This window comes from Crotalus tigris, unplaced genomic scaffold, assembly GCF_016545835.1.
Source record: "Crotalus tigris isolate CLP2741 ecotype Arizona unplaced genomic scaffold, ASM1654583v1 scf7180000019309.743544, whole genome shotgun sequence".
Taxonomy (NCBI): Eukaryota; Metazoa; Chordata; class Lepidosauria; order Squamata; family Viperidae; genus Crotalus; species Crotalus tigris.
The window spans coordinates 456327-482144 of NW_024097480.1; the positions used below are offsets into that span (position 1 = coordinate 456327).

Below are 25818 nucleotides of genomic sequence, written 5' to 3' on the forward strand. Positions count from 1 at the left end.
AAGTTACTGGGGCGGGGGGAAGATTTTGCACAAAAAAACCCAGAGAAAAATCTCACAGCCTAAAGTTGGAGGCATCATTTTCTTGTTTGGAAAGAACTGTGGGGCTCTAGCTAACTTTATTTCTGGTTTGAGGCTGACTAAAGAGTCATTCTACTTCATTTAAGTAGCCCTATAATCGGATGGATTGTTCGGTTTTCAAAAATAGGAGGGATTAGGTTGAATAGAATGAGGTGTTTTTTTTTCCCCCTGGACAATTCTGAAAGGGCTCCATGCAAAGATTTACAGCACAGTTATAAAGAGATTTCTTTGGAAGGGAAGGCCAACTGCTTCTAACAAAGCCTCAGGGAATGTGGGTTCTGGGTAGCACCTGTCACGTCTGGCCTGGACACCTCCTGAAAAACTATGAACCACAACAGGCTGGTTTAGAAAAGGGCAGCAAAATGCTTGAAAAACAGTTCTGTATTTAACTTTACAGCATAACTAGAATGAGCCTCCACTGCACCAGACTTCTGCCAGAAGGATAGTCAAAAAGGAAATTACTGGCCTGAAATGGAAGTGTTGTTTCTGTAATCTAAAGTTACACTTTCTTTTTACTTCTTCAATCAGAACCAATTTAAATTTTCATTAAGGCATGGGGGGGGCGTGATGCCTATGTGTCACCTCCCCTGGTTCTTAAAATCAGCGCTGCCTGGTTTTTAAAAATTCATTTAATAGTTTTTAAAAAAGAGAATCTGGCATTCTCAACCCCTCCGTTGGGGAGATGGGCAGTTTAGAACTATGAAATATTCATTAATTAATTCTGAAAGGGAAGGAACCAGCCTGCAGAAGCATCTTTATTTAAAATGCTTATGGGCCTTATATGGGCATTCTTAGTAAGTAAAAAAATAGGGTACAGGAGAAGAAACTAGGTGCAAGTTCCAAAGGTGCTTTTCCAAAAGGCAACTGGACTTTCTTTGTTTTTTCCCCTCGGAAATGTTTCACTTCTCATCCAAAAAGCTTCTTCACTTCTGCAAGCAAACTTCAGTTCTGTTCTGTTCCAAACTTCAGTTCTTCAAGGGGGAAAAAAAAACAAGAAAGTCCGGTTACCTTTTGGAAAAGCACCTTTGGGACAACCATGACCTGGATGATGGAGAATCTCCACAGTTATTAAGCCATGCAAGTGTCTTCTCATGGTGCCAATGAAGTCTAACTGTGTTCTAAACTTTTAGAAGGGGGCCACCAGCACTAAAACTTTGTCTTTCATAGTCCAAGAGACTATGACATCTTTGCTTTGGTTCCAGATTGCTGATGTCCGGTCCAGTACTGAATCTGGGTCCTTCTGCATATGAAACAGATGCCTGAATACTTCAGGGTTACCAAAGTTGGACCATCACTATGTATAGAGAAAACGCTTATCTCAGTGATGGCAAACCTTTTAGAGATGGAGTGCCCAAACTGCAACCCAAAACCCACTTATGTATCGTCGGGTGCCAGGTGGGTGTGGCCCATTGGCTGGGTGTGGCCAATTGGGTGGGTATGGCCAATTGGGTGGGTGTTGCCAATTGGGTGGGCATGGCCCATTGGGTGGGCATGGGTGCGGTGGTAATGGCAGACTGGATGGGACTAAAAAGTTCAATCAATCAATTCTAATTTTGTGAGATTTTTTTTTCCCACGTGAAGTTGAAATTGATTGATTGATTGATTGATTGAACCTTTTTTTAAGTGAAAAGGTTTTATAAAACCCAGCTGAAGGCCTGGGACTAGGGCGACGGCATGTGTGCTCATGAGAGGGCTCTGCGTGCCACCTGTGGCACGCCATGCCCTAGGTTTGCCACCACGGGCTTATCTGCTCACTGAAATCTTGTGGTCATTCAGTTTTCCAAGTGCATCATGCTGGTCAGGCACAAAGAATCAGGACTACACATTAAATTCCAGTTAAGCTGATTTATTGCTCATATCTATGCTCAAGAAGCTAGTCAACTATTGGTCAGCACTAAACTGAGTTAAATAAGAGTGAGATAAGACAGATATGTTAATGGAATTCAAGAGGGGTTGGACTTGAAGCGTTCATGGACATGTAACGATTCTGGGCTGAGTTCTCTCTTGACTCCATCCCTAGGATCTGCCAATGCTTGCCATATCAACACCAAACTACTCTTTCATTCTCTGATCTTTCTTTCTAGACAGAACTTAAGAGTGTGTCTTGTTAAAATCCAGGTTCTCCCATTTAAGTCAAGGCAACAATATTATGGTGACATTGATCAAGGCCAGAGAAAGCTGTTTTTCCTACTCATCTTTCATCAACTTGTTCAGTGTTTTGTGTCCTGATTTTTGTTGTTTACAGTGGTGCCGAGCAACAATGAAATGGCAATGGGACATGCACCATCACAAGCAACCTCATGCCAGCTGATGTTCATGATTGAAAGCCAAGCTTCAGAGCAAATGTCCCCAGTTATGATTTTTTGATGTAGCTGTGAGCAGTGCAAAGCAATTCAGCCAGGACAGCAATTGGGCCTGAGTGTCAAAAAGAAATAAAACACCGAATGAAAAAAAACCTGGGCACATTGCACACAACTCATGATGCTTAACACACACAGAATGATGGCTACCCTCTGAAATGAGAAAGGAACATTTGCACAGGTTTAGAATACCCCCCCCCCCACACACTTTAAGAGAAAGACTATGAAACCCAGGAAAAATCTTTTCTTTTTTTTTTGCCAAAAATCCTTAGCGGAAGAATCCTTGCTGCAATAAATTTATCATTAATTTTTAAAAAATCAGATCAGTCCTACAGAAAAACTCATTTAGCAATGCTCACAGTGTCAAAAATGTTTCATTTTAAAAAAAAATAATCAGAAGAAATAAAAATGAAGCTGTTTATTTTCATGCCTTTTAATAACAACTGGCCAAGGCACATACAATATGGAAACGTCATCAAATAGTTGTAACGTATAGTCTATCGTGAATGCTAAAATTTAGTAACTTTGGTGATATGCAACAGGCATCCTAGTCAATTGGTAGTAATTAATTATTATTACAAAATTATATATATATATATATATATATATATATATATATATATATATATATATATGTATAATCTTCAATAAAAATATTGAAAAACATAGAAAAGATAACTTCTAATATTACTATTTTTACTAGTAGCGTTAACCTTTTTTAATATTATATCAAACTATTCCATCAGATCTTACACAGGGAGCCTGCTGTGTACCATTAGCCATGAGCTACATTTAGTGGGTCGCAGGAGATGTGCCTTCTCTTCTAGGGTGCCAGCCTTATAGAATAACCTTCCCCCCCCCAAAAAAAAAATTAGATTGATTTTGATATTCCAAAAGATCTTCCATACCTGGTGGTGTGACCAGGCGTGGGACTCCCACGGATCCAGAGACTTGGTTATATGCAGTTCAGAAGCTTTATTGCTCAAGCCTATATAGAGCAATCTAATCAACTAAAGTTCACTACTAAATTGGTACCAGATGAGGGTCAATGGAATTCAAAAAGGGATGGACTTGAACCAATTATGGCAACATAAAAATTCTAAGCTTATGACACGCTTAACTCTGCCTTCCATCTCCTACACCTTCACTTTGATTGCATTTTCGTTTTCAGGGTAATTTTCTCTAGACTCTTTTGTATTTCTATTTGCTGTTTTTATATTTTTAAAAAGCTACTGTTATACGCTGTCCACAGTTGCCTTCAGTGTGATAGATGGCTATATAAATTTGATTAATGTTTTTTTTTAATGGAGGGAGGATCCCATGAAAACAAAGGTGCGAAGGGCTCACAAAAGTCATAATGTGGTCTTGATTTAAAATACTCAGTACTGAATTTGGAACCTGCTTATTCAATAAGCCTATAAGGTAATCCAGCAAAATCTAATTTCTAGAAACAATGAGATTGTGGAAGTAGGAGCTCTGGGCTCATAAAAGAAAAATTCTCCGGTGATTTTAAGGATATTCCAGCAGTCCCTTCCTTGCTGTAGAAATTGGCCCCTATAAACAACCATCTTAGAATCACAGAATCATAGGGCTGCAAGGATCTTAAAGGTCATCTAGTCCAACCTCCTGCTCAAGGCACGCCTATCTTATACCATCTCGAAAAAATGGCTATCTTCTTAAAAAATCTCGCGTGATGGAGCACCCACAATTTCTGGAAGCAAGCCATTCCACTGATTAATCGTTCTCACTTAATTCTAGATTGGATCTCTCTTTAACGATCTTAATGATCCACAGGCAATTCTGTTAACCAACATCTCCAGACGGAACAACCAGTCCTTTTCAGAATTATTCTCTCCAAAATTCCATTTTTCTCACTGAAGCCCCCTTTTTCTTGTTAAAATATCTCTCTTTGAGGGCCTTGTAAAAGGCTCAAGAAGTAACAACATATATGTGCATTTATTTGATCTGCTTTCTACTTTTCCCCTAGAGCTTAAGGCGATGTGCTCCCACCCCTCCTGTTTTTTAAACTCTTTTGTCTTGAGAAATCATTTAATTATTTTCCCAGTGGTGCTAAGCAAGGAAGGATAATGTGTGGCACTCCAGATGTGCACGGAATCCCTGATCTCTCCGTCATCAGCCATTAAGACTTCTGCCACTTAATGCAGAAGAGGCTGCATCAAAATGGATTTGGATGGAGAGAAAAAAATTGCAAACCAGCAAGATGATATACGGCTGATTTATTTTCTGTGACACATTCTTCCACCGACTCTCCCCAGCCTGAACACCTTAATGTCTTTCCTTGAGAATGAATCAAAGAAGAGAAGCCGAAGAGACAGTCTGGCCTAGTGGCTAAGGCACCAGGCTAGAAATTGGGAGACAGTGAGTTCTACTCTCTCTTGAGCCCTGAAAGCTGGTTGGGTGATTTTGGGCCAATCATCAGGAGACTGCCTTAGCCATGAAAAGCCAGTTGGGTGACTTTGAGCCAATCCTTCTCTCTCAGCCCAAGCTACCTCACAGGGTTGTTGTTGTTGTGGGGAAAATAGGAGGAGGAAGGTGTGGTGGATATGTTCACTGCCTTGAGTTATTTGTAAAAATAATAAAGGCTGGATAGCAATAGATAAATAAATAAATATATCCCACAGTAGGGGAAAACATGATTGATTAAGTCAGCAGTAAGAAGCCCGGGATGTGCAAAATTTTGTGTATGAACAGAGAATGTTCTGTACAAGAACAGCTGGTTGTGGTAATTGCTACCTAAGTCTAAAGATGTATATTTCAGGTTTGTTCCTTTGCTCTAATATTAGCAGTTTCAGGACTGGATGGGATATGGATGGGAGACCACCAGGAGTTCCCTGGAATGAGTTATCCAAGGGTGCTGAAAAAACACCCTAGAGCAAGCATGTCAAACTTGCGACGTCACGTGACATTGCGCAACGTATTGGGCCAGTTTTGCTATTGCTGGCAATAGGGTGGGCACGACTTCAATGTGATGCGTCCAGCCTGCAGGCTGGGAGTTTGACACCCCTGCCCTAGAAGAAAACAGTATGGCTGGCAAGGAATTGTGGGGGCTGAAGTCCACCCATCTTAAAATGGCCACGATTGAAACACTGGTCTAAACAATAACAAACTCAGCAACGGCTATGTGTGAATATCCATTATGACCTCATGCTAGAAAACCACAACTCCCAGTCTCCCTTTTCATTTGGACATGTTTCCTAATCAATATCTGACATGTAGGTCAAGTGATAGCTGGATTGTCAGGGTTTGATGTTCAATATCAAATTCCTCATGTATCCTATGAGCCAAATCAACAGAGCACATTCAGATTTTGTTTTTCTATAGCTCATAGCCTTTCTTCCTTTGGGGAGGGAAGCGACTTCTAGTGGGTTACAATCAAGTTTTCCGATCCATATGCCTAGATAGGTTTCGGCACTGTCCTCCATTATGGTTTATGATGAAGGCGCGTGCAGCTGTTATCTGAAAGGCAGACTCAACGTGCATTGAACGTAACAATGGCACAGACCCCATATGCATACCTGTTCTAATGAACACCGAGCAGGTGGTTAGCCCTACCTCTGTTCTCACATCCGTTCTGCATTCAAGAAATACCTGTACAGGACTCATGACTGGGAAATGAAAGGAAAGGAAAGGGTGTAGAAGATAGGCAGACAATAAAGCGAAGACTTACTGTGAATTCCCCAGTGACGGCATCAAAGCCAACATGGATTGTGTGCTCGAAGTCTGAAGGGAGAGAGATTTCAGGACGTTCTTTCTCTTTCTTCTTATTGGCTGCGGGCAAAATGTTAACAGCCATTTATTTTTCTGCGTAGTCATTTGTTCATCGATTTTACTGTCTGGTTTATTCAACGCAAGAAATAGAAGGGCAGGAAGAATAAAATACAGTTGGATTCAAAAGGATCCTTGGCAATATAACCGAAGGAGCTTGATGCATTTATCCGATTCCGAAGCATTTTCTGCTTTGCTGCTTAACTGAATGGAAATACCAATAAAGGAGAATATTGGTAGCTCAGGCTTGAAATGACGGGTCCTTTGTGCTCCCTGATGTTTCATTACGCAAACTAGGTAGCATCAGGGCTTTTTTTCGTCATAGAACGCCCAGAATGGAGTTCTGGCACCTTTTTTGGATGGAACCTTGTAGGGTAGGCAAGGCGGGTTGTATGACGTGTGTCAGTTCCAGCACCTTTTTTTTTTTTTTTACAAAAAAAGCACTGGGTAGCATCATTAGTGCTAGAATGGAGTGGGGTTTATGAAGAGGAGGAAGAGGAGGAGGAGGAGGAGGAGAACGAGGAGGAAGAAGAGGAGGAGGAGGACGAGGACGAGGAGGAAGAAGAGGAAGTGGAGGAGGACAAGGAAGAGGAGGAGGAGGAAGAAGAAGAAGGAGAAGGAGAAGGAGAAGGAGAAGGAGAAGGAGAAGGAGAAGGAGAAGGAGAAGGAGGAGAAGACTGTGGGGTTCTTGATGTTCTCTGAGCTTGGTTGTTTGCTTGCAGACCTTTCATGACCCAAACAAGGTAACATCATCAGTGTTAAAAAGGAATGAGGTTTGCTCTCCCTTCTAGTACTGATGATGTTACCCAGTTTGGGTAATGAAACATCTGCAAAACAAAAAAAAAAAAAAAACCAACCATACTCAGAGAACATCAAGGACCCCTGAATGGAAATACCACCCTAACAGCACCATCTCAATGAATTTTCCCAGACGTCCTAGTAGCCTGGATCACACATGACATTAAACCATAGTTTGCTCATGATCCTGATATGGAAACCATCAATTATGGCATCATATGTGAATCCAGGTACTATCATTTAATCTTCAAAGATTATGCATAAAATCCTGGCTTAACCCAGTGTGACTGGAGTAATCTACACAAGAGAATTGGTTCCTCTTTAAGTCCCATGTCCTGTGCTGGAGCATCCCCAAGGAAATCAAAAGAGCACTTAAACATGGTGACAGAAATTATGTTTTGGAGCAATTACGGAGATACACATGAAGGAATATATGACCATAGGAACAAATTCATATTTATTTTTTAAAAATCTCAGAAGAAACTGGCTATTGTTTCTCTTCATGGATCTGCCAAGGTCCCATAAAGATTGAAATGCCAGCAAGGAAAGTCAGCATAGATCAATTAGAAAGTCTCATCTTAATAGGGCTGCATAAGTAATGTCTTCATTGAAAATTCATTTAACCCAAGAATTAAAGATGGATCAGAAAGTCTATATTTAACTTCTCTGTCTAAGGAATGGCAATTTCTTTATTTTTTCAGCCAACATCACATCCTGCACTTAAGAGGGAAGGCATTATAATGGGAAGGCATAGCAAGATCAGACTGCTTAAACACAAAGACGTCATTCAATTAAATTGCCTACCGAGACAGAGAGAGATATTATTTTGGTACTCCATATGACATGTACCTCTTCCTGGAGTTCAAAGTAAGTAACTGAAAAGGGCTGACACTCCAGCTGATGCACTTTTAAGGAACTTTCCAAATGCTCACAATTTGGACACACATCTTCTACTAAGTCGAGACATGGAGGAGGAGGAGGAGCAGGAAGAAGAAGAAGAAGAAGAAGAAGAAGAAGAAGAAGAAGAAGAAGAAGAAGAAGAAGAAGAAGAAGAAGAAGAAGAAGAAGAAGAAGAAGAAGAAGAAGAAGAAGAAGAAGAAGAAGAAGAAGAAGAAGAAGAAGAAGAAGAAGAAGAAGAAGAAGAAGAAGAAGAAGAAGAAGAAGAAGAAGAAGAAGAAGAAGAAGAAGAAGAAGAAGAAGAAGAAGAAGAAGAAGAAGAAGAAGAAGAAGAAGAAGAAGAAGAAGAAGATGATGATGATGATTCACAATTGAAAACTGGAGGGAGCAGGTGATTGAGGGGCCCAGCTCCAGAATGACTCATGCCAATCAAAATAGAGAATACTGGCATGAACTGTCAAACAGTCGAATTAAATTCCTTGATTCATAAGCAATTCACTCAGTTATATAGTTTGAACATGCTACCTTGTAGTTTGTCAGCGTTGATTCATGGCCCAGAGGGGGGTCTCAACCTATCAAACTGTGGCTTACCCCATAAAGGTTGGTTCAGCAAACAATAGCTAGCTGTGACTTATCAAGCTGTTTGCTATAAATCAGACCTTCGATCACAGGACCACATGTCACCCTTGGCCAGTCCCTGTCTGACCTGCTTGAGGTCAATCGGAACAGTTCCAGCTTCTCTGGTGGCCCTGGGGAAAAATAATTGTGCACCCCTGCTCCTAATGGTGCTATTTAGTATACATTCAAAGCAGTTAAAACAAACAGAGCATGCTTAAAGTAATTTTTCTGAGTCTCACCAGATTTGGGGAGAGTCAAAAAAAATGGCCATTGCACCTATAGCAGTGATGGCGAACCTTTTAGAGACCGAGTGCCCAAACTGCAACCCAAAACCCATTTATGCATGGTCGGGTGCCAGGTGGGTGTGGCCATTGGGTGGGTGTGGCCCATTGGGTGGGTGTGGCCCATTGGGTGGGCATGGCTACGGTGGTAACAGCAGACTGGGTGGGACTAAAAAGTTCAATCAATCAATTCCAACTTTGCAAGATCTTTTTTTTCCCGCGAGAAGTTGAAATTGATTGATTGATTAAACCTTTTTTTTTTTAATGAAAAGGTTTTATGAAACCCAGCTGAAGGCCTAGGACTGGGGCGATAGCTCTGTGTGCTACCTGTGGCATGTGTGCCATAGGTTTGCCACCACGGACCTATAGAATCAAACCCCTGTCCTGTTTGGCATACGACACGTGAATGTAAAAACGGGGCAGAGTTCCAAAGACACGGTGACAGCCGCTTTCTTGACCGTTTTGCCCTCCCTGGACCCACCCTGGAGAAAAACTAGCAGGAGGAAAGAAGGGGCCAGGCGTCCTTTTGCTAGGCTGATACGTTACTTTTATCTCCTCCGGGGAAGATGGAGCGCAGGCGAGCTTTCCGGTTCTTTTCTTCAGGCGCCATGGGGAGCGGTTTGGAGCTGTGATTCAGGGCCGAAGAATCGCGATTGTTACTGTTCATTCTCAAAGGAGGTGCAGGAGGTTTTTCTTCAGTATCCAGGCTTTCAGACATCTTCAGCAATTCTCACAGCTTCCTGGGAAGCAAAAGAAAGGAGGAAAGGAGAAGAGTGAATGGGGGACGGTTAGGGAAAAAAAAAACAGGAAAGTTGGAACAAACCAGAGATGCTAGAGCTGAATGGGTATGTCTAGTGCAGACATATCAAACACAAGGGCCGGGGGTCGGATGCGGCCCGCAAAGTGGTTTCATGTGGCCCTCGAAGCCATCCTGGAAACAGTGAGGGAACGGCCCCCACTGCCTTGGCCCTGGCCCAGGCCGGCCGGGAGCCAATGTACAATTTTGTGGTGGCCATCGATGCTGAAACACATTCAGTCTTAGCTCCACAAGGCCGTCTGGAAACAGCGAGGAACCAGCCCCTGCCGCATGCTGGGGAGGTATCACCCTTTGTGAGGAATGAAGAAATGCACCATCACCTGGAAGTGGCCAGCAAATGGACCTCGCCTACTTCACATATCCGGCTTCATGGGCTCTGCCTGGTCCCACCCCCTTCTGCCAGAGACCCTCAGATCTGTCCCACTCCTGCCCAGGCTCCCACAGACACCCTTGACGCGAACGATGTAGAGCTGGCCTTGCCCACCCAATAGGCCACACCCACTCCATCCACACCCACCCAGTAGGCTGCACCCACCCTGGCCACACCCACCCAGCCCCCCGAGGGCAACCGCAATGCTGATGAGGCCCTCAATGAAATTGAGTTTGACACCCCTGGTCTAGTGAAAAGAAGGACTAGGACCGACATGATAGCAGGGTTCCAATATCTGAGGGGCTGCCACAAGGAAGGGGGGGTCAATCTATTTTCCAAAGCACCTGAAGGCAGGACAAGAAGCAGCGGATGGAAACTAATCAAGGAGAGAAGCAATCTAGAACTAAGGAGAAATTTCCTGACGGTGAGAACAATTAACCAGTGGAATTGATGCTTCATCACTGGAGGCTTTCGAAAAGAGATTGGACAGCCATTTGTCTGAAATGGTATAGGTTAGGGTAAGAGTTAGAGTGAGAAGACCTCCAAGGTCCCTTCCAACTCCATTATTCTGATATTCTGTTATGTCCTTCCATAACAGGTAGGCTTGAGGTTGTGCTACTAACAATCCAATAGTAGCTATTACAAACTTACAGTTAGGTATCTTGGGCTACAAATAGCTTAAAGCAAGGGACAAATGTTCAAAGGTACCACAAAGCTGGGTCCAGCTGCCATCTTAATTTCCCAAGCTGCCCCACAACAGCATGGTACTGGGGGCACTATGAGAAATTCAACTACTCGGCATTGGCCAGAGAATACCTCACAGATGCTGGATTTTCAGAGTATTTTCCCTGGTTGAGGAAAATGTTGAGTCACTACATAACAACCTTGCTGGATTCTATTCTTAGTCTTTTTTTTTCCTCCACAACATAACGTTTCTACTTCCTTGCAGTGTGTCACTGACCCAGACATCACAACGGCTGGCTTGCAATGAGGCCCTTTCGCAAACACATTAAATGAATCTCAACTGGATTTTAATTAAACCAAGGGTTGCAGTAATTTGAATGTCTGGAGCTAATTAACCAACAGGTGGTAATAAAGAGACAAGGGAATTTATTGAAGCAAAGTGCTCAAATCAAGACTATGAGTAAGAACTGGTCACTTATATCCATGCAATTCTTCGAATGTGAATTCGTACAGGTGCAGGCACGCAACTCAACAACTCCATTCAGAACTTCCTACAGCTTGGACAAATGTGTCAAATGAGTGTTGATTTCCTCCCCCCTCTCCATATGGTGCCCAACAAAGCCTAAACCAGGGGTCCCCAATCCCCGGTCCATGGACCAGCACTGGGCCTGGCATGCCAGCAACTGGTCCACACAAGCAAAGCCCCATCCGCGGGATGCAGGCAGCACACAAAACCACATACCCTCTGGTCCACAGAAAAACCTTTCTCCACAGAACCGGTCCCTGGTGCCCAAAAGGTTGGAGATCTCTGACCTAAACCAAGAGAGGTAGGAGAAGGGGATTCAAAGAACAACAGTTGTAGCTAAGCAATGTACTCATCTCCATAAATCTCAGATTCACATATGGAGTCAATAGCCAGCTTTTTATCTAGAGGAGAATCTGGGTAATTAAAGAGAAGACATCCCCATCCCCTTCCATAAGGAGTATCTTTTGGGGAGCGCAGGTCTGGCAAAGTGAAGGATTAAATTCATGTGGCTACCAAGCTTAACTCTGGAAGGGAAATACTTCAGGCGAAGCTTGCTAACAACGTTCTTGTGGATTGAAGACAACAGATCAGATGGAGGCACAGCCATTTGGCCAGCTTGTGATACTTGCCACTATTCAGTTTGGAGACCTGCTATGTGGAAAAATCATGCCTTAAAGGCCAGGGATAGAATAACACAGCTGGAATCCAATGTGTTTATCTGTTCTATTGTCTGTCTCCCACAAAGAAACAGGAGGGGAATCCATCAATGATACCTATATTACATTACCAGATATTAAGATGTGGATTGGGGCAACCAGTGTTTCTGAACTTCATTTCTCTGTATTCTTTTCCCATGAAAGCTCTTCAAGCAACAGGGGCCACACCTTTCTCAAAGCTGTTTCAAGAGTTACAGATTATGTAAGGACTCCTTGCAGGGACAACTATATTACAATGGTCCCAATCTGGGCTGATGGGTACTCCTGAAATGCTAAGATCAACCTGTAGGTGCTCTCAGCAAATCACTGCTCAGTTGGGTAGCTGTGATCCAGGAAGTAAACTGAAGAGAGCATTTCCCACCAGCCTCTAATCTATTCAGATGTTCTTGGGCAAATAGGTGTGCCTCCACACAAAGATATAGGTCAGAGGTGTCCACCTTCAGAAAGCTTAAGACCTGTGGACTTCAACTCCCAGAATTCGCCAGCCAGCCCTAATCTAAGCTACTGTATGGGTTTCTTTCTTTCTTTCTTTCTCTCTCTCTCTCCCTTCCTTCCTTTCTTCCTTTCTTTCCTTCCTTTCTTTCCACACACACACAAACTTATATATTATTTTATTCAAATGATTAAAATACAAAATCAAAAGGGAGAAAAACAAAAACACATATTATACTCCCTAGTTTTTTTTTCTTTTTAATTCACACTTTTTAAACGTTCTTGTCTAGTTTCGTATTGTCTTTGTTAAATTATTTTCCTTTGGTCTCTATCATTTTTTTCCTTCTAAGAAGACCTCTTGGTGCATGGGGGCCCAGGAGCAAAGTCGGAAATAAAACCTGAAGTTGCTAACTTCCAACTTCCAAATGCCTTTTATTGAAAAGAATGCTAACTAAATAAATAAAACCATGCTAATAAATAAACTAATGAATGAATAAATGAAAATATCTACCTGTCTGTCTGTCTGACTGACTATCAACCTTCTATTTGGTTGCTGTTTTTTTTGGTACAGCAACCAAGCAGGACAGATGCAGATTCCAACAGATAGTTAGGACTGCAGAAAGAACCATCACAACCAGCCTGCCTTCCACTGAGGACCTGTACATTGCAAAGATCAGAAAGAGGGCTGAAAAAATATCTACAGACCCCTCACATCCTGGGCATAAACTATTTAAACTCCTCTCTTCAGGACTCTGCTATAGAGCAATGCATGCCAAAACAACTAGACAGTTTCCCCCCCCCCATCCCGTGCCATCACTCTGCTGAACATTTAATTCCACAGCACTGTCTTATATCTAAAGATATTTACCCATGTAGTAGGGCTGTATTGCCATTATCCTTCTCACCTTGTTTTGCTACCTTCTCCTATTGTTATTTTATGATTATTTTACTTTATCATTTGCATATACTCTGAGAGCTTATTCACCGGAGACAAATTCCTTGTGTGTCCATCACACTTGGCCAATAAAGTATTCTATTCTAGAGTTCCCCAACATTTTTGGTTTTATGGACCTGTGGGGGGGAGGGATTGTCCCATGTGTGCAGCAGGCAAGTGTGCATGTGCAATTCCATTTCCATGAGCAGCAGGCAAGCATGTGTGCTCCATTTGCAAGAACAGTGGGCAAGCGCCCTCACCTCTCACTAAGATGACGTGCGTGCGCACGCTGTTGTCCACTGTTTCTGCAAGTGGGGATATGCGCACGGTAGGCCACCACTTCTGTGGCCCAATTCTGAAAGTCTCAAAGCCCAATAGTGGGCCACGGTCCGTGGGTTGGGGATCTATTCTATCCTAAATAAAATCCAGCTGCCACTCAGCCTGAGGGCCTCAAAAGAAGCCTTTGCAGCCTCTTTGAAATTGATAGGTGCGGGCGGGCAAACTCAGGGGCAAAGAGACCTCAGTCCCAGTGCACACCTGATGTGGCCGAGACCCGTGGCACCATTTGCACCGTTTGTGCCGTGATATCACAATGCGCAGCATGGCTTTGCGGCTTGGACTAGCTTTAAAAATAAACCAAATGTTGAGGATGGCAGTTTTCCCCCTTGGCTTAAAGCAACTGTATGCCTTCCAGCACAGACTGCATTCCTGCCTGCAAATCTTGGCCCATCAAGGGAATGAGGAGGGACTTTTGATGATGCAAGCCAATGTTTCGCTGGCTGGCTGGCTGGCTATGAAATGCTTTAGCAGCTTCCAGGGAGCAAAGCGAAGATATGGGTTACTCGCACGCCATCCATTTGTAAACAAAAGTCAGTTTGCTAAACTATCCCTCCCAGGAGACTTTCGTAATAGGAGCCTTTACAAAGACTTCTATTAATGGGTCCTGACCCAAATAGCTGATGGTGTCATTGTTTCCTAGAGCCCGAAATCAACACGAGTTTTTATTTGAGATCTCAGCTGTGTTTCAGGCACCCACTCCAATATGACACAAAGCGCCATTCTTTGCTCCCAAAGGCGGGCAGAAAGATCCATGATCTTAATCATCACAATACGTTGAAAAACAGCAAGAAAGCTAATGCACACAGGTTACTCCAACAAGCTACACCAGGCTAAAATGAGCTAGTTTTGTCGTCAGGGTGTGAAGCTGGGCATCGCATTGCCCAATAATACAATGTATTGGCATGCTCGGTAAACATGGCCGTTCTGTTTGGTTGGGACACATTTTTAATTTATTTTTTAACTTTAATTTTGTTTGGCACTACTCAAAAGTTACAAATTCAAAGGAAGAAAAATACCAAACTCAAAATGTGACAGGGACCAATAGGCATTTTAAAATTAGGCTACTCTGCGGCCACAAAAGCTAAATTGATTATCCGTGGTTAGGAGAAAGAACATTAGATAATATAGAGGTGACTGGAAAGCACAGCTAATGCTCAACTTAAAAGGGTTTGTTCAGTGACCGTTTCAAGTTACAACGACACAGAATAAAAAAACGACTTATCGCCCTTTTTCACACTTCAGTCCACTGCAGCATCCCCAGGGACATGTGATCCAAATTCAGCCCCTTGGCAACTGACTCATATTGATGGAAAGTGATTCACTTAACAACTGCAGTGATTTGTTTATGTCGTAACGTTGGACACAACTCAGTTAATAGCTTTTTCAACAAGAATTCTGGTCCCAACTGTGGTTATAAGCCGAGGACTACTAGCTGTGATTTAGATTTACTTGTGGGCCAACATATATGCCAATCTTCCTCCTACAACTAGCTGAAATTACTATAGCCACATCTTTTCTACGAGCAGTTCTATGAGCAGTGCAATAAATTAGAACAGAACGGAACAACAGAGTTGAAAGGGACCTTGGAGGTGTTCTAGTCCAACCCCCTGCTCAAACAAGAGATCTTATACCATTCTGGACAAATGGCTGTGTCTTCTTAAAAGCTTCCAGTGATGGAGCACCCAGAACTTTGGAGTCAAACTGTTCCACTGATTAATTGTTCTCGCTGTCAGGAAAGTTCCAGGTTGCTTCTCTCCTTGATTGGTTTCCATCCGTTGCTTCTTCTCCTGCCTTCTGGTGCTTTGGAGGATAGCTTGACTCCCTCTTCTTTGTGGCAAACCCTCAAATATTGGAACACTGCTATCATGTCGCTTCATAGTCCTTCTTTTCACTAGATTAAACATACCCAATTCCTGCAATTGTTTTTCCTATGTTTTAGCCTCCACCCCCCTAATCCATCCTACGTCTCAGAATTCTGGTAAAACATCACACTCAAATTCTAGACTGCAAAATTTCAGGTGCTCTCTAAATAGTGGCAAAGAATTAGCTTTCTGCATAATACTTTGCCTCCAGCCCATCATCTGGAACTTTGCTGTTCAAAGCTGCTAGACCAAGTGAAAATCCACCCCAAATAAATTTGGCACTCCTGTTAGCTTAAGATATATTTAGCAAGGCAGTAAAACCTTCAGCACTTAATCTTTCCCAATATACTCAGTCAGATGTTTGTCACATTAACAATTCACTTGAGGTGGGTTTGGTGTCAGAGACTATTGTTTTTCCTTACCGCCACATATCCAAGCATGCAAAGACTAGACCGCACCCAAGGACAACAGTCTGAAAGGCAGAAACGGCTTACCAATCAGAAGAGCCAATAGCAAAATGTAAAATACAACAGCGGACCCCTTTGCAGCTAGAATAGCACCCTTACCTACATCCCAAGAAATACAGTAAGTAGCACCGAGTTAAAACATAGGCGGAAATATTGGCAAGAAAACAAAGACAATTCCACTGCAGAACATTTAAACAGTAGACCAGTGGTTCTCAACCTGTGGGTCGAACGACTATTTCACGGGGGTCACCAAACAACGCAGTCCGCCATTTTTTCCCCCTTTTCCTTAGCTGTGCTACTACCTTTTATTCTATTGGCTTTTGAAAGCCAATAGAATAGACTCTCTTGAATAGAGTCTAATTCTATTGGCTTTCAAAAGCCAATAGGTATTGTCCAGGCTGTCTCTGCCCTGCTGAGCCCGCCAAAAGTCCCATTCTGCAAACGGTGCTGCACCAATTGAGTAGTCCTCGACTTACGACCAGTTGAGTAGTCCTTGACTTACGACCGGTTGGGGGTCGTGGCATTAAAAAGGTTGAGAACCACTGCAATAGACTAATAAAAATCCCAAAGGTGCTTTTTTTAAGAGGCCACTGGACTTTCTTTGATTTTTCCTTGAAGACATTTCACTTTTCATCCAAGAAGCTTCTTCAGTTCTGCTTCATTTCATTTCATTTCTCAGAACTGAAGAAGCTTCTTGGATGAGAAGCGAAACATCTTGAAAGAAAAAAACAAAGAAAGCCCAGCTGCCTCTTGAAAAGGCAACTTTGGGACCATCATGACTGAGAATCTCCATAAACTAATGAAAATGTGTTGGTGGACCCATCTTTTAAAATGTTCTATGTATTTGTTCATAGAACATAGAATAGGGATAGAAGGGACCTTAGATGTCTTCTAGTCCAGAGGTCCCCAAGCTTTTGGGCACCAGGGACAGGTTACGTGGAGAGAGGTTTTTCCAGGGACCGGAGGGTGCATGGTTTTGTGCCTGTATCCCACAGGTGGGACTTTGTTTGTGTGGACTGGTTGCTGGCATGTCTCGGCCTGGTACCGGTCCATGGACCAGGTGTTGGGGACATCTGTTCTAGTCCAACCCTTTCTCATTTGACCATTCTGGTCAAACAGCTATCCAGTCTTTTCTTGAAAACTTCCCTTGATGGAGCACCCACAACTTCTGGAAGCAAGCTGTTCCATTGATTAATTCTTCCCACTGTCAGGAAACTTCTCCCTAATTCTAGGTTGGATCTCTTTTTAATAATCTTCCATCAGTACATCTTGTCTTGCCTTCAGGTGCTTTGGAGAATAGCTCAACCCCCTCTTCTCTGTGACAGCCCTTCAAATATTGGAAGAGTTCTGTCATGTCGCTCCTAGTTCTTCTCTTTGTTAGGCTAGACATATGCAGTTCTTTCAACCATTTATCATATGGTTTAGCTTCTAGACCCCTAATCATTATTGTGGCTCTTGATTTGTTTTATTTTCCACCAAGATTTCAGGGTAACATACACTTCTCCAAGTATTTTCCATGAGCAAAATCTAGTGGGGTAAACCAGGATGGGAGTTGCTTTATGATGGAGATGGACAGTAAATCAATCAATCAATCAATCAATCACTTTCCTAGCTTCCATTAGCAAGAAGAATCTTGCAATTAATCCGGTTTTGTTTAATCCGAATATAGAATTACTAGGAGGTAGGACCACTGAAGTTGGAGATAACCCATGTTGAGCAACATTTTCTTAACTGATAGAAGAGAATATCTGTAGCTGAAGACTGAACTTTGGGGTCCTTGGTGCTCTCAAAGCTTAGTCATTTTCATTGTCCAACTAGATAACATCATTAGTGCCAGTCCTGATGATGTTACCTAGTTTGGTAATGAAATGTCTGAAAGACAAGCTCAGAGATCACTAAGGTCTCCAGTTTCTTAACCTTAATCCCACAGTCACGTTCTTAACTAGGACACAGGAACATGATCTACCAGTTTAATACTATACCACCACTGTTACTATTTGGGTTTGCACAATACCTTCATAGCACTTAAAGATGGGCCAAACTACAGAATTTTATCATCTAAAATTCATTCTTCATGGGATAGTTATTAGAGAGTGGGGCAAAAGACAAAATCAAGAGGGGAAGATGTGATGAGCTCAGCTCCACGTACCCAGACTCAAAAAGGCTGATTGTAATCAGTACTGATAAGGCTATCTGCAATTCTCTTTTGTCAAGAAAGACCAAGATGATTGAATTGGGCAGCTGCCGTTAAACTTAGTGTTAGCAAAAAAGAGATTCTTAATTCCTTCTACACTGATGTTTTAACTGCTATCAGCAGAAAGGCTGAATACATGACCCTCAACTTCCCTATCGACAATGGCAGAATCTGTTTTCCCTTCTCATTTTAAATCCTATTATGAAGTGGTACTGTCTGAAATGCAGACAAATAGGGTGTTATTCACCTTCTCTGAAAAATGTACGCAACAAAAGGGTTCAACGTTTTCAGTCACACTACTATTCCAAAATGGGGCTTCATGAACATTATAGCTTAAGCATCTACAAGGCTGACAACATAGAATAATAGGGTTGGAAGGGATTTTGGAGGTCTTCTGGTCCAACACCCTGCTCAAGCAGGAAACCCTATACCATTCCAGACAAATGTTTATCCAATCTCTTCTTGGAAACCTCCAGTGATGGAGCACCCACAACTTCATGAGGCAAGCTGTTCCACTGCTTGATTGTTCTCACTGTCAGGAAATTTCTTTTTACTTCTAAGTTGGATCTCTCTTTGATGGACTTCCACCCATTGCTTCTTGACTTTCCCTCTGGTGTCTACCCCTCTTCTCTGTGACAGCCCTTCAAGTACTGGAAGACTACTATAATATCACCCTTAGTCCTCACTGTGTGTTTCTCAAGGTTCTCCAGGCCATATGAGATGGATGGACAATTCGTGCAGAGTTCATTTTTATGTCCAGCATGATCCATGGGTAAGAAGTTATGGGAGAAAAAAAAATCCCTCAGCAGCCAAGTTTAACAAAATATCCATGTCGAGTTAGGTGGTTGCTTGGCTTCTTCTGCTAGTGAAAATAGCTAAAGAACCAGAAATCTTCCATTTGTTTTGGGGGTTTTTTCACAATATAGCCAAACAAGAATCATAAGTTTTAGAATTTATTCTTAGCTTCACATTTGGGCTTGATCAGAAAAAAGCAACCCAAGCTAAATTGTTAAGGTTCAAAGAACTTTTTGAAATGACAATAAAAGTTATCTTATCTTATCTTATCTTAAATTCTCCACTCAATGTGATAGTAAATTAATTGTACAGATGTTTTTTCCCCAATATATCTGGGATAAAGTTAAATTTTCCAAAATGTCTAAACGTAGATATCCCTTTTAATGGTGACAATAGCAGTGCTGCTGGATAAGTGTGAGAAAACGGATGATAAAGACAAGTACATTATGAGAAACAACACCTTCGTACACATCCTTCTATTAGTGCACGGATACCACCCTATACTTGTGTGATTTCCATGTAATTATCTTCCCCTTTGGAGAAAAATAAAAGACAAAGACAAATTCTCAATCAATGAGAACTTGTAGGGGAGGAAAACATTTAGAATATTGCATCCAGTTTTGGTCACCATATTGTAAAAAAGATGTAGAGACACTGGAGTTAGTGCAGAAAAGAGCAACAAGGGGGCCTAGAAGTGAAAACATATGAAGAACAGTTGCAGGAATTGGGTATGTCTAGTCTAGTGAAAAGAAGAACTGGGGGAGTCATGATAAAAATCTTCCAATATTTGAGGGGCTGCCACGAAGAAGAGGGGGGTCAACCTATTCTCCAAAGCACCTGAAGACAGGATAAGAAACAATGGATGGAAACTAATCAAGGAGAAAGGCAACTTAGGAACTAAGAAGAAATTTGACAATGAGAACAATCAATGGGAAGACTTGCCTTCAGAAGTTGTAGGTGCTCCATCGTTGGAGGCTTTTAAGAAGAGACTGGATAGTCACTTGTCTGGAATGGTATAGGTCTCCTATTTAAGCAGGCAATTAGACTAGAAGACATCCAGGGTTCCTTCCAACTTTGTTATTCTATTAAAGTATCCTGCTTAGGTCTGATTTCCATTCAACACCCGTTAACCTGGGAAGGAGTTGCTTTCAGCTCAATAGAGACCCACTTCTTGAATAAGACCTGGAAATTTTTTAAAAATGCTAGAGAATTTCTTTGCCTGGTACCAAGTAATACCAACAAACAGGATTTATAGATTGTACAAGTGCCAAGTGGGACCAAGTAGGGATGCTTCTCTACTTCCTTTCCTCACTTGGGACAAGCTTTGCTCAATTTCCTGTCACAAGTCTTTGGAGCTGATCTTTGTGTGAGTGCACCGTGCAAGACACTTGCTGGGATTTATCTGCTCAAAACCATCGGTCATCGCCAAACAAGTCACAGACATTTAATCATGGACCTAACTGCTCAGAGAATGACACACTCTGTGAAGGCCAGACAGTTAAGAACCGGCGCATAACTTGAAACATGCAATCATCAGATAATTATAGAGTCTCAGAGGCCGAATTGACTCAGAATATTGCAAATTCATGGGCATTACTTGAAGCAAATGATCACCATGGCAGGATATGGCAACTGTTTGGCCTTCGCTACATCAGCTCCTCTAGAGATATCCTGCAAAACTTTGGTATTGTTTATCCCCATCAACCAGAAGAAAGTAAACATGCTACAAGAGGAAGGTGGAATAAGCCTGGAAATCTGAGCAGGAAGCAAGATTCGAATGGCTTTGAGAAATTTGAGGTGACGTTCTCAACGTTTTCCCGTATCTGCCTATCAGCTGCAGGATCTGTTTCCTCTCGTGCGTATGTCTTGGAGCTCAGGAGATCTTGGATGTTTCCCACTTTGTAGCCTTTTCCAAGCTCTCTGGCTGCTTCACCTGCTGGTCTGCAGAGGTTCTGTGGGAGATTGTCCCCTTCCTCACATCTTCGAAGAGGCATCAGAAGCAACTTGCAACCTTCTCTGCCAGCTTCCCCGTTGACTTTGCGTGTTAGAAGATGGCAGAGAAGGTCCAAATGGAGATTGTGCGGCTGTGGTTTGCCATGATGCTGCAATCATGAGCTGAGCACCTGAGTGTCCAGACTGCAATCAGGTGACACGTGATCCTGCAATGACAGCTACGGCTTCACAGACCAGTCCTCAGAAACTCCTCCTTTGGTACCTTTGCAATTTTGAACAGTCACTGAATCAATGGTCGTAACCTGAGAATTACCTGTGTAGCGCTGAAGTCTTAAGATGGCAAACCGAGTTAATGCTGGTGGCAGAGATATAGCTAAGCCTGTGGGTGCTGCAAGGAAGGGAGCCACTTGGTCTTCCCCCTATTATTCAACGTTTACATGAAGACATTGGGCAAAATCATCTGTTTCTTTGATTTAAGATGTATGATGGGCAGGCTGATGATACTAACTGCATGAAGGGGAAAAGAGATTATCAAGAGATAATTTAGGTAAGTCCATTGGCAGTTTACTTCATGAATGGCAATTTAGTGAAGGTGAAGAGAAACCTAGCAAAAAGCATTTCATATCATTCAATGAGGCTCCAACTGGATTTATTATAAAGGAAAATTCTTCTTGTAGGTTTCAGGATTCTGTCTTTACCCCCGAGTGACATTCGAGATATTTGTTGCTCCAGAACAGCAACAAAGATGATTTGGGGACTGCAGGTTAAAACATATAAAGAACGGGTACTGGAATTGAGGTATGATCAGTTTAATGAAAAGAAAGACTAACAGGGACATGATAGCAGTCTTCCAATATCTCAGGGGCTGCCACAAAGAAAAGGGAGTCAATTTATTCTCCAAAGCACCTGAAGGCAGGACAAGAAGCAACGGATGGAAACTAATCAAGGAGAGAAGCAACCTAGAACTAAGGAGAAACTTCCTGACAGTGAGAACAATTAACCAGTAGAACAACCTGCCTCCAGAAGTTGTGGGTGCTCCAACACTGGAAGTTATTAAGGAGAGACTAGACAGTTATTTGTCTGAAATGGTGTAGGGTCTCCTGCCTGAGCAGGACTAAAAGACCTCCAACTCTGTTATTCTGCTACTTTTCTGAAATCTGTCTAGTTCTTACTTCCTCGACCACATCTGCATGATGAGATCAACACAGAAATAATTTTGGGTTTCCTTTGAGGATTGTGTCTTCCTTTGGGCTGTTTGGGATTGCTTTCCCTGGGGATTAGGTTTGTTATAATGTGTTTGTAATGGCAGAGGTTCAAAGAGAAGGTAATTTATGACCATTTTATTGTGCACTGGACTTTTGGAAGCCACCATGAGTACATCAAGTAGGGTGGTGCTAAATAGATATAAACAGAAAGAGAAGCAAATTCTCACACTTGCTTTATTTCTATCACCTACTCTTCTCCTGATGTTAGCAACACATTTTCACTTTCAGATCCAGACAAATGTGCCCTAAATTAACCTTAGTCACTCCCCTACATGCATTTTCTACACTGAGAAAGGTACAATAAGTTTCCTTTCTTACATTCACGACATTGGGATTTTGAATAAAAAGAACCAGGTAGCAAATGAGGAGAAAAACTCCCTGTATATTAGACTTTGGAGTGGGACATATTTACAAAATGGAAGTTGAGATGGAGAAACAGTTTGACTTAACAGAAGATTCCTTCCTCGGTTCTTGTGGACCAATTTTCTCAACCTTGACAAGTTTAAGGTATGTGGACTTCAACTCCCAGCTCTCAGGCAGGCTGGGGAATTCTGGGAATTGAAGTCCACAGATCTTTAAATTGCCAAGGTAGAGAAAAAGTCTCGTAGCACATCATAAAGTAATGCATAATGTCGGTGGGCAATTTTCTCACACATTGACCGAAAGTGTTGTTTCAGCTACTTCAATATAATATTGTTCCTCCTCTGCAGCTGTTGAGATCTTCAGAAAACAATTCTTTTTTTCCCTTTCCTCTCCTCTCAACAGCAAATTATCAGAACAAGTAATTCACCAGATTTGCAGAACTTGCTGCCACAGCAACAATAAACCAGAATAAAATTAGATGCAAAATCACATTTCTCAAAGGACTATATTTGTTCCTCTCTCGATTTTCAAATCAGATTCTCAGATTAAGGACATCATGAAAAAAACACCTGTCTGCTTAACTCAGCTTCTGCCTCCCATATGAACATGAGCTATTACAGGACATGTGCAGTTGCTAAGGCTGATACTGCTAGTTTTGTTCTGTTTTTTTAAAAGGTGGTAGTGGTTTTGGTGGTGCTGAGGAGGATGATTTTGGAAAACGGTCTATTTAGTTATATGTATTTAATTGTGTGAGATTTCAACATTGCCTCAAACATCTCTGAGCAGCTGAAGTAGAAGAAAGAAAAAGTGAGAAGAAAGAAGAGTCAGCGGTGTAGCCCCACTGGATAAGATCCCCATACTGACTTCCTACCAATGTTCTCTTCTACAGCCAATTTTTCACCTCTCTACAGAAGTTCATCACAAAATCATGATGATTTAGATCAGGGGTCACCAACCTGTAGGCCGTGGCCCAGTACCGGTCCGTGGCCTCTAGGCCACTGGGCCGCTGGAATGGCTGGGCAGTGCGTGCATGTGTGTGCCTGCACTCCCATTTGTGGACATTAGCGGCCTTGTATGTGCATGCGCGCGGGTGCTAGCACCACTGAGAGCATCACACGGGTGCTAGTGGCCCCATTTCCTCATGCATGTGGGTGCATGTGGCTCCGTTTGCAGATGCACGGACGCATGCATGAGCATAAATTTGCCTTTCCCTCCAGGCCGCCAACCCGGAAAGGTTGGGGACCTCTGATTTAGCTGATTTCTAGATAAGATTTCTAGATAAAATGTATATGGGGCGACTGTGATTATCACAGAGAAGCCTACTAGAGCTTCTTATAAATGATTCATAGTAAAATCTGCCTTAAACTTATTACACACAGAACAATGTGATGGCTTTCTTCCCAAGAATCTAGGATACTGTAATGTACAGTATCAGCAACAATACAATGTGCAAATCCCAGAAGCCTTTTGCAATTGGCAGATGGAAATTTTGTTAATGCACAGATTTTCTAAGCGCCATCCAAGGTTTTGGGGTATGGCACAGCCAGCTTATGCCATAATCTTTCAGTTTTGGTTATAAGATCTTGATACTTTGTGATCTTCTCCAATTCTTTGTCTTCTATTCAACTGTCTCCTGATGTTGCCACATTTTCTTCTTCTCTGACATAGTTCTGCCACAATATTTAAACCTGCTGATTTTTTACTTTATCATCATCATCAGTGACACACCTTTACCAAGGTTTGGTACAAAACAAACTGCCAAAAAGCATAGTTACAAATCAATCCAATAATATTAGCTCAAAACTCAGTAAATAAATATTAGTATCAAAACAACCAACGTAATAATACAGTTAAACAATGTCCAGGATTAGGGTAGATGTACACATCCATAATAATTTCAGATAGGTAATATCCTGCAATAAGAGTAGTTGAAACAGTTTAAATCCCTTTTAAAGATCATCAACATTCCACAGAAATAAAGAAAGCAAAGACCTGATTCCAGAGTCCTTAAAGGCCACAACTCTGAAATAAGAAATAATAATTTAAAAAACCCCTTCTCAGGGGATGTAAGGAATGGACAAGATTGAATAGACAATCTGGGTGTTTGCAACTGGATTTGCACTATTCAGGTGAGCCTGAGGGTGCAGATAAGCTTCCAAGTGGCTCAACGACTCTGAGAAAGAGTACTAACAACCAGATGATGACAAGGAATATAAATCTTTCTATTCTGCACCATTCAGTTAGAACTGAAGAGGCTTCTTGGATGAGAAGTGAAATGTCTTCAAGGAAAAACAAAGCCCAATTGCTTTTTGAAAAAGTACCTTTGGGACAACCAGGATTTGGATTACTGAGAATCTCCATCAACATTTGCAACTGAAGAGCTCTAAACACAAATGTCAATAGTTTAAACTAGTCTGAGGCTCAAATAGGGCAGTGAAACTTGAGAAGAATATGGAATGCGTTACAAGAGGCTGGCCCTCTGCTATAGAATTAGGAATCTTTTACATAACACCAGAGGAAAATCAATGAACACCACCTGGCCGTATCAGGTGGCCATCACTAGACCGCAAAAGCTTTATTTTAGCAATATAAACAGTGTCTCATATTCACCCTCTCATTCATTCATTCATTCATTCAGTTCATACATCCTCCAAGACCCTTCTTGGTTTTGGCCAACAGACAAAGGAGTATGGGGAAGTCCCCAGATGAACTCCAATGCAGTGGAAGATGGGGCTTCAAACTCCTCTTTCCTCCATGTCAGCTCCTCGAGGTAGACAAGGTCAGCAAACCAACCCCACAAGAAATTCATTGATATAGGCTATAATAACAGAATCTTGAAAGCTTGACTGTTTCTCTTTCTCTTCTACCCCAAAGAATCAAGACAGTCGAGTCTTGAGGAACTTCCTTCCTTACTTCTGTCTAAGCCAGTGTTTCTCAACCTTGACAATTTTAAGGCATGTGGACTTCAACTACCAGAATTCCATAGCCAGCAATGCTGGCTGTGGAATTCTGGGAGTTGAAGTCCACATGCCTTAAAATTGTCAAGGTTGAGAAACACTGGTCTAAGCTAATGTTTTTGTAATGGCTGCCACATACTTTTTCAAGACTATCTCTCTAATCCGCTGTACTCTGGTTCACTTTGATATGTAATGCTGGGTTACCTCAATTTCAGTGCTGGGCCACCTCCATGTCACAGCTCGAAGTCATGCTCAGTAGTGTTCCATCTGATCAAAACTTTCTATAGTCATTCCATGACCATAGGGATTCCAAGATTCTGATCAGA

At 42.1% G+C, this 25818-nt stretch overlaps 1 protein-coding gene across 3 annotated transcripts in view; it reads right to left on the minus strand.

Annotated features, from left to right (window-relative positions):
* PAK3 (p21 (RAC1) activated kinase 3) overlaps nt 1-25818 on the minus strand; it is a 135423-nt gene that overhangs the window by 26868 nt on the left and 82737 nt on the right. For all 3 annotated transcript variants that reach the window (XM_039361613.1, XM_039361612.1, XM_039361614.1), the window contains exons 2-3: nt 9365-9558; nt 6127-6227 (exon numbers count right to left, since the gene is read on the minus strand). In XM_039361613.1, coding sequence (XP_039217547.1) covers nt 6127-6227; nt 9365-9536 — 273 coding nt within the window. In that variant the 5' untranslated portion in view covers nt 9537-9558. The remainder of the gene's footprint in view (nt 1-6126; nt 6228-9364; nt 9559-25818) is intronic.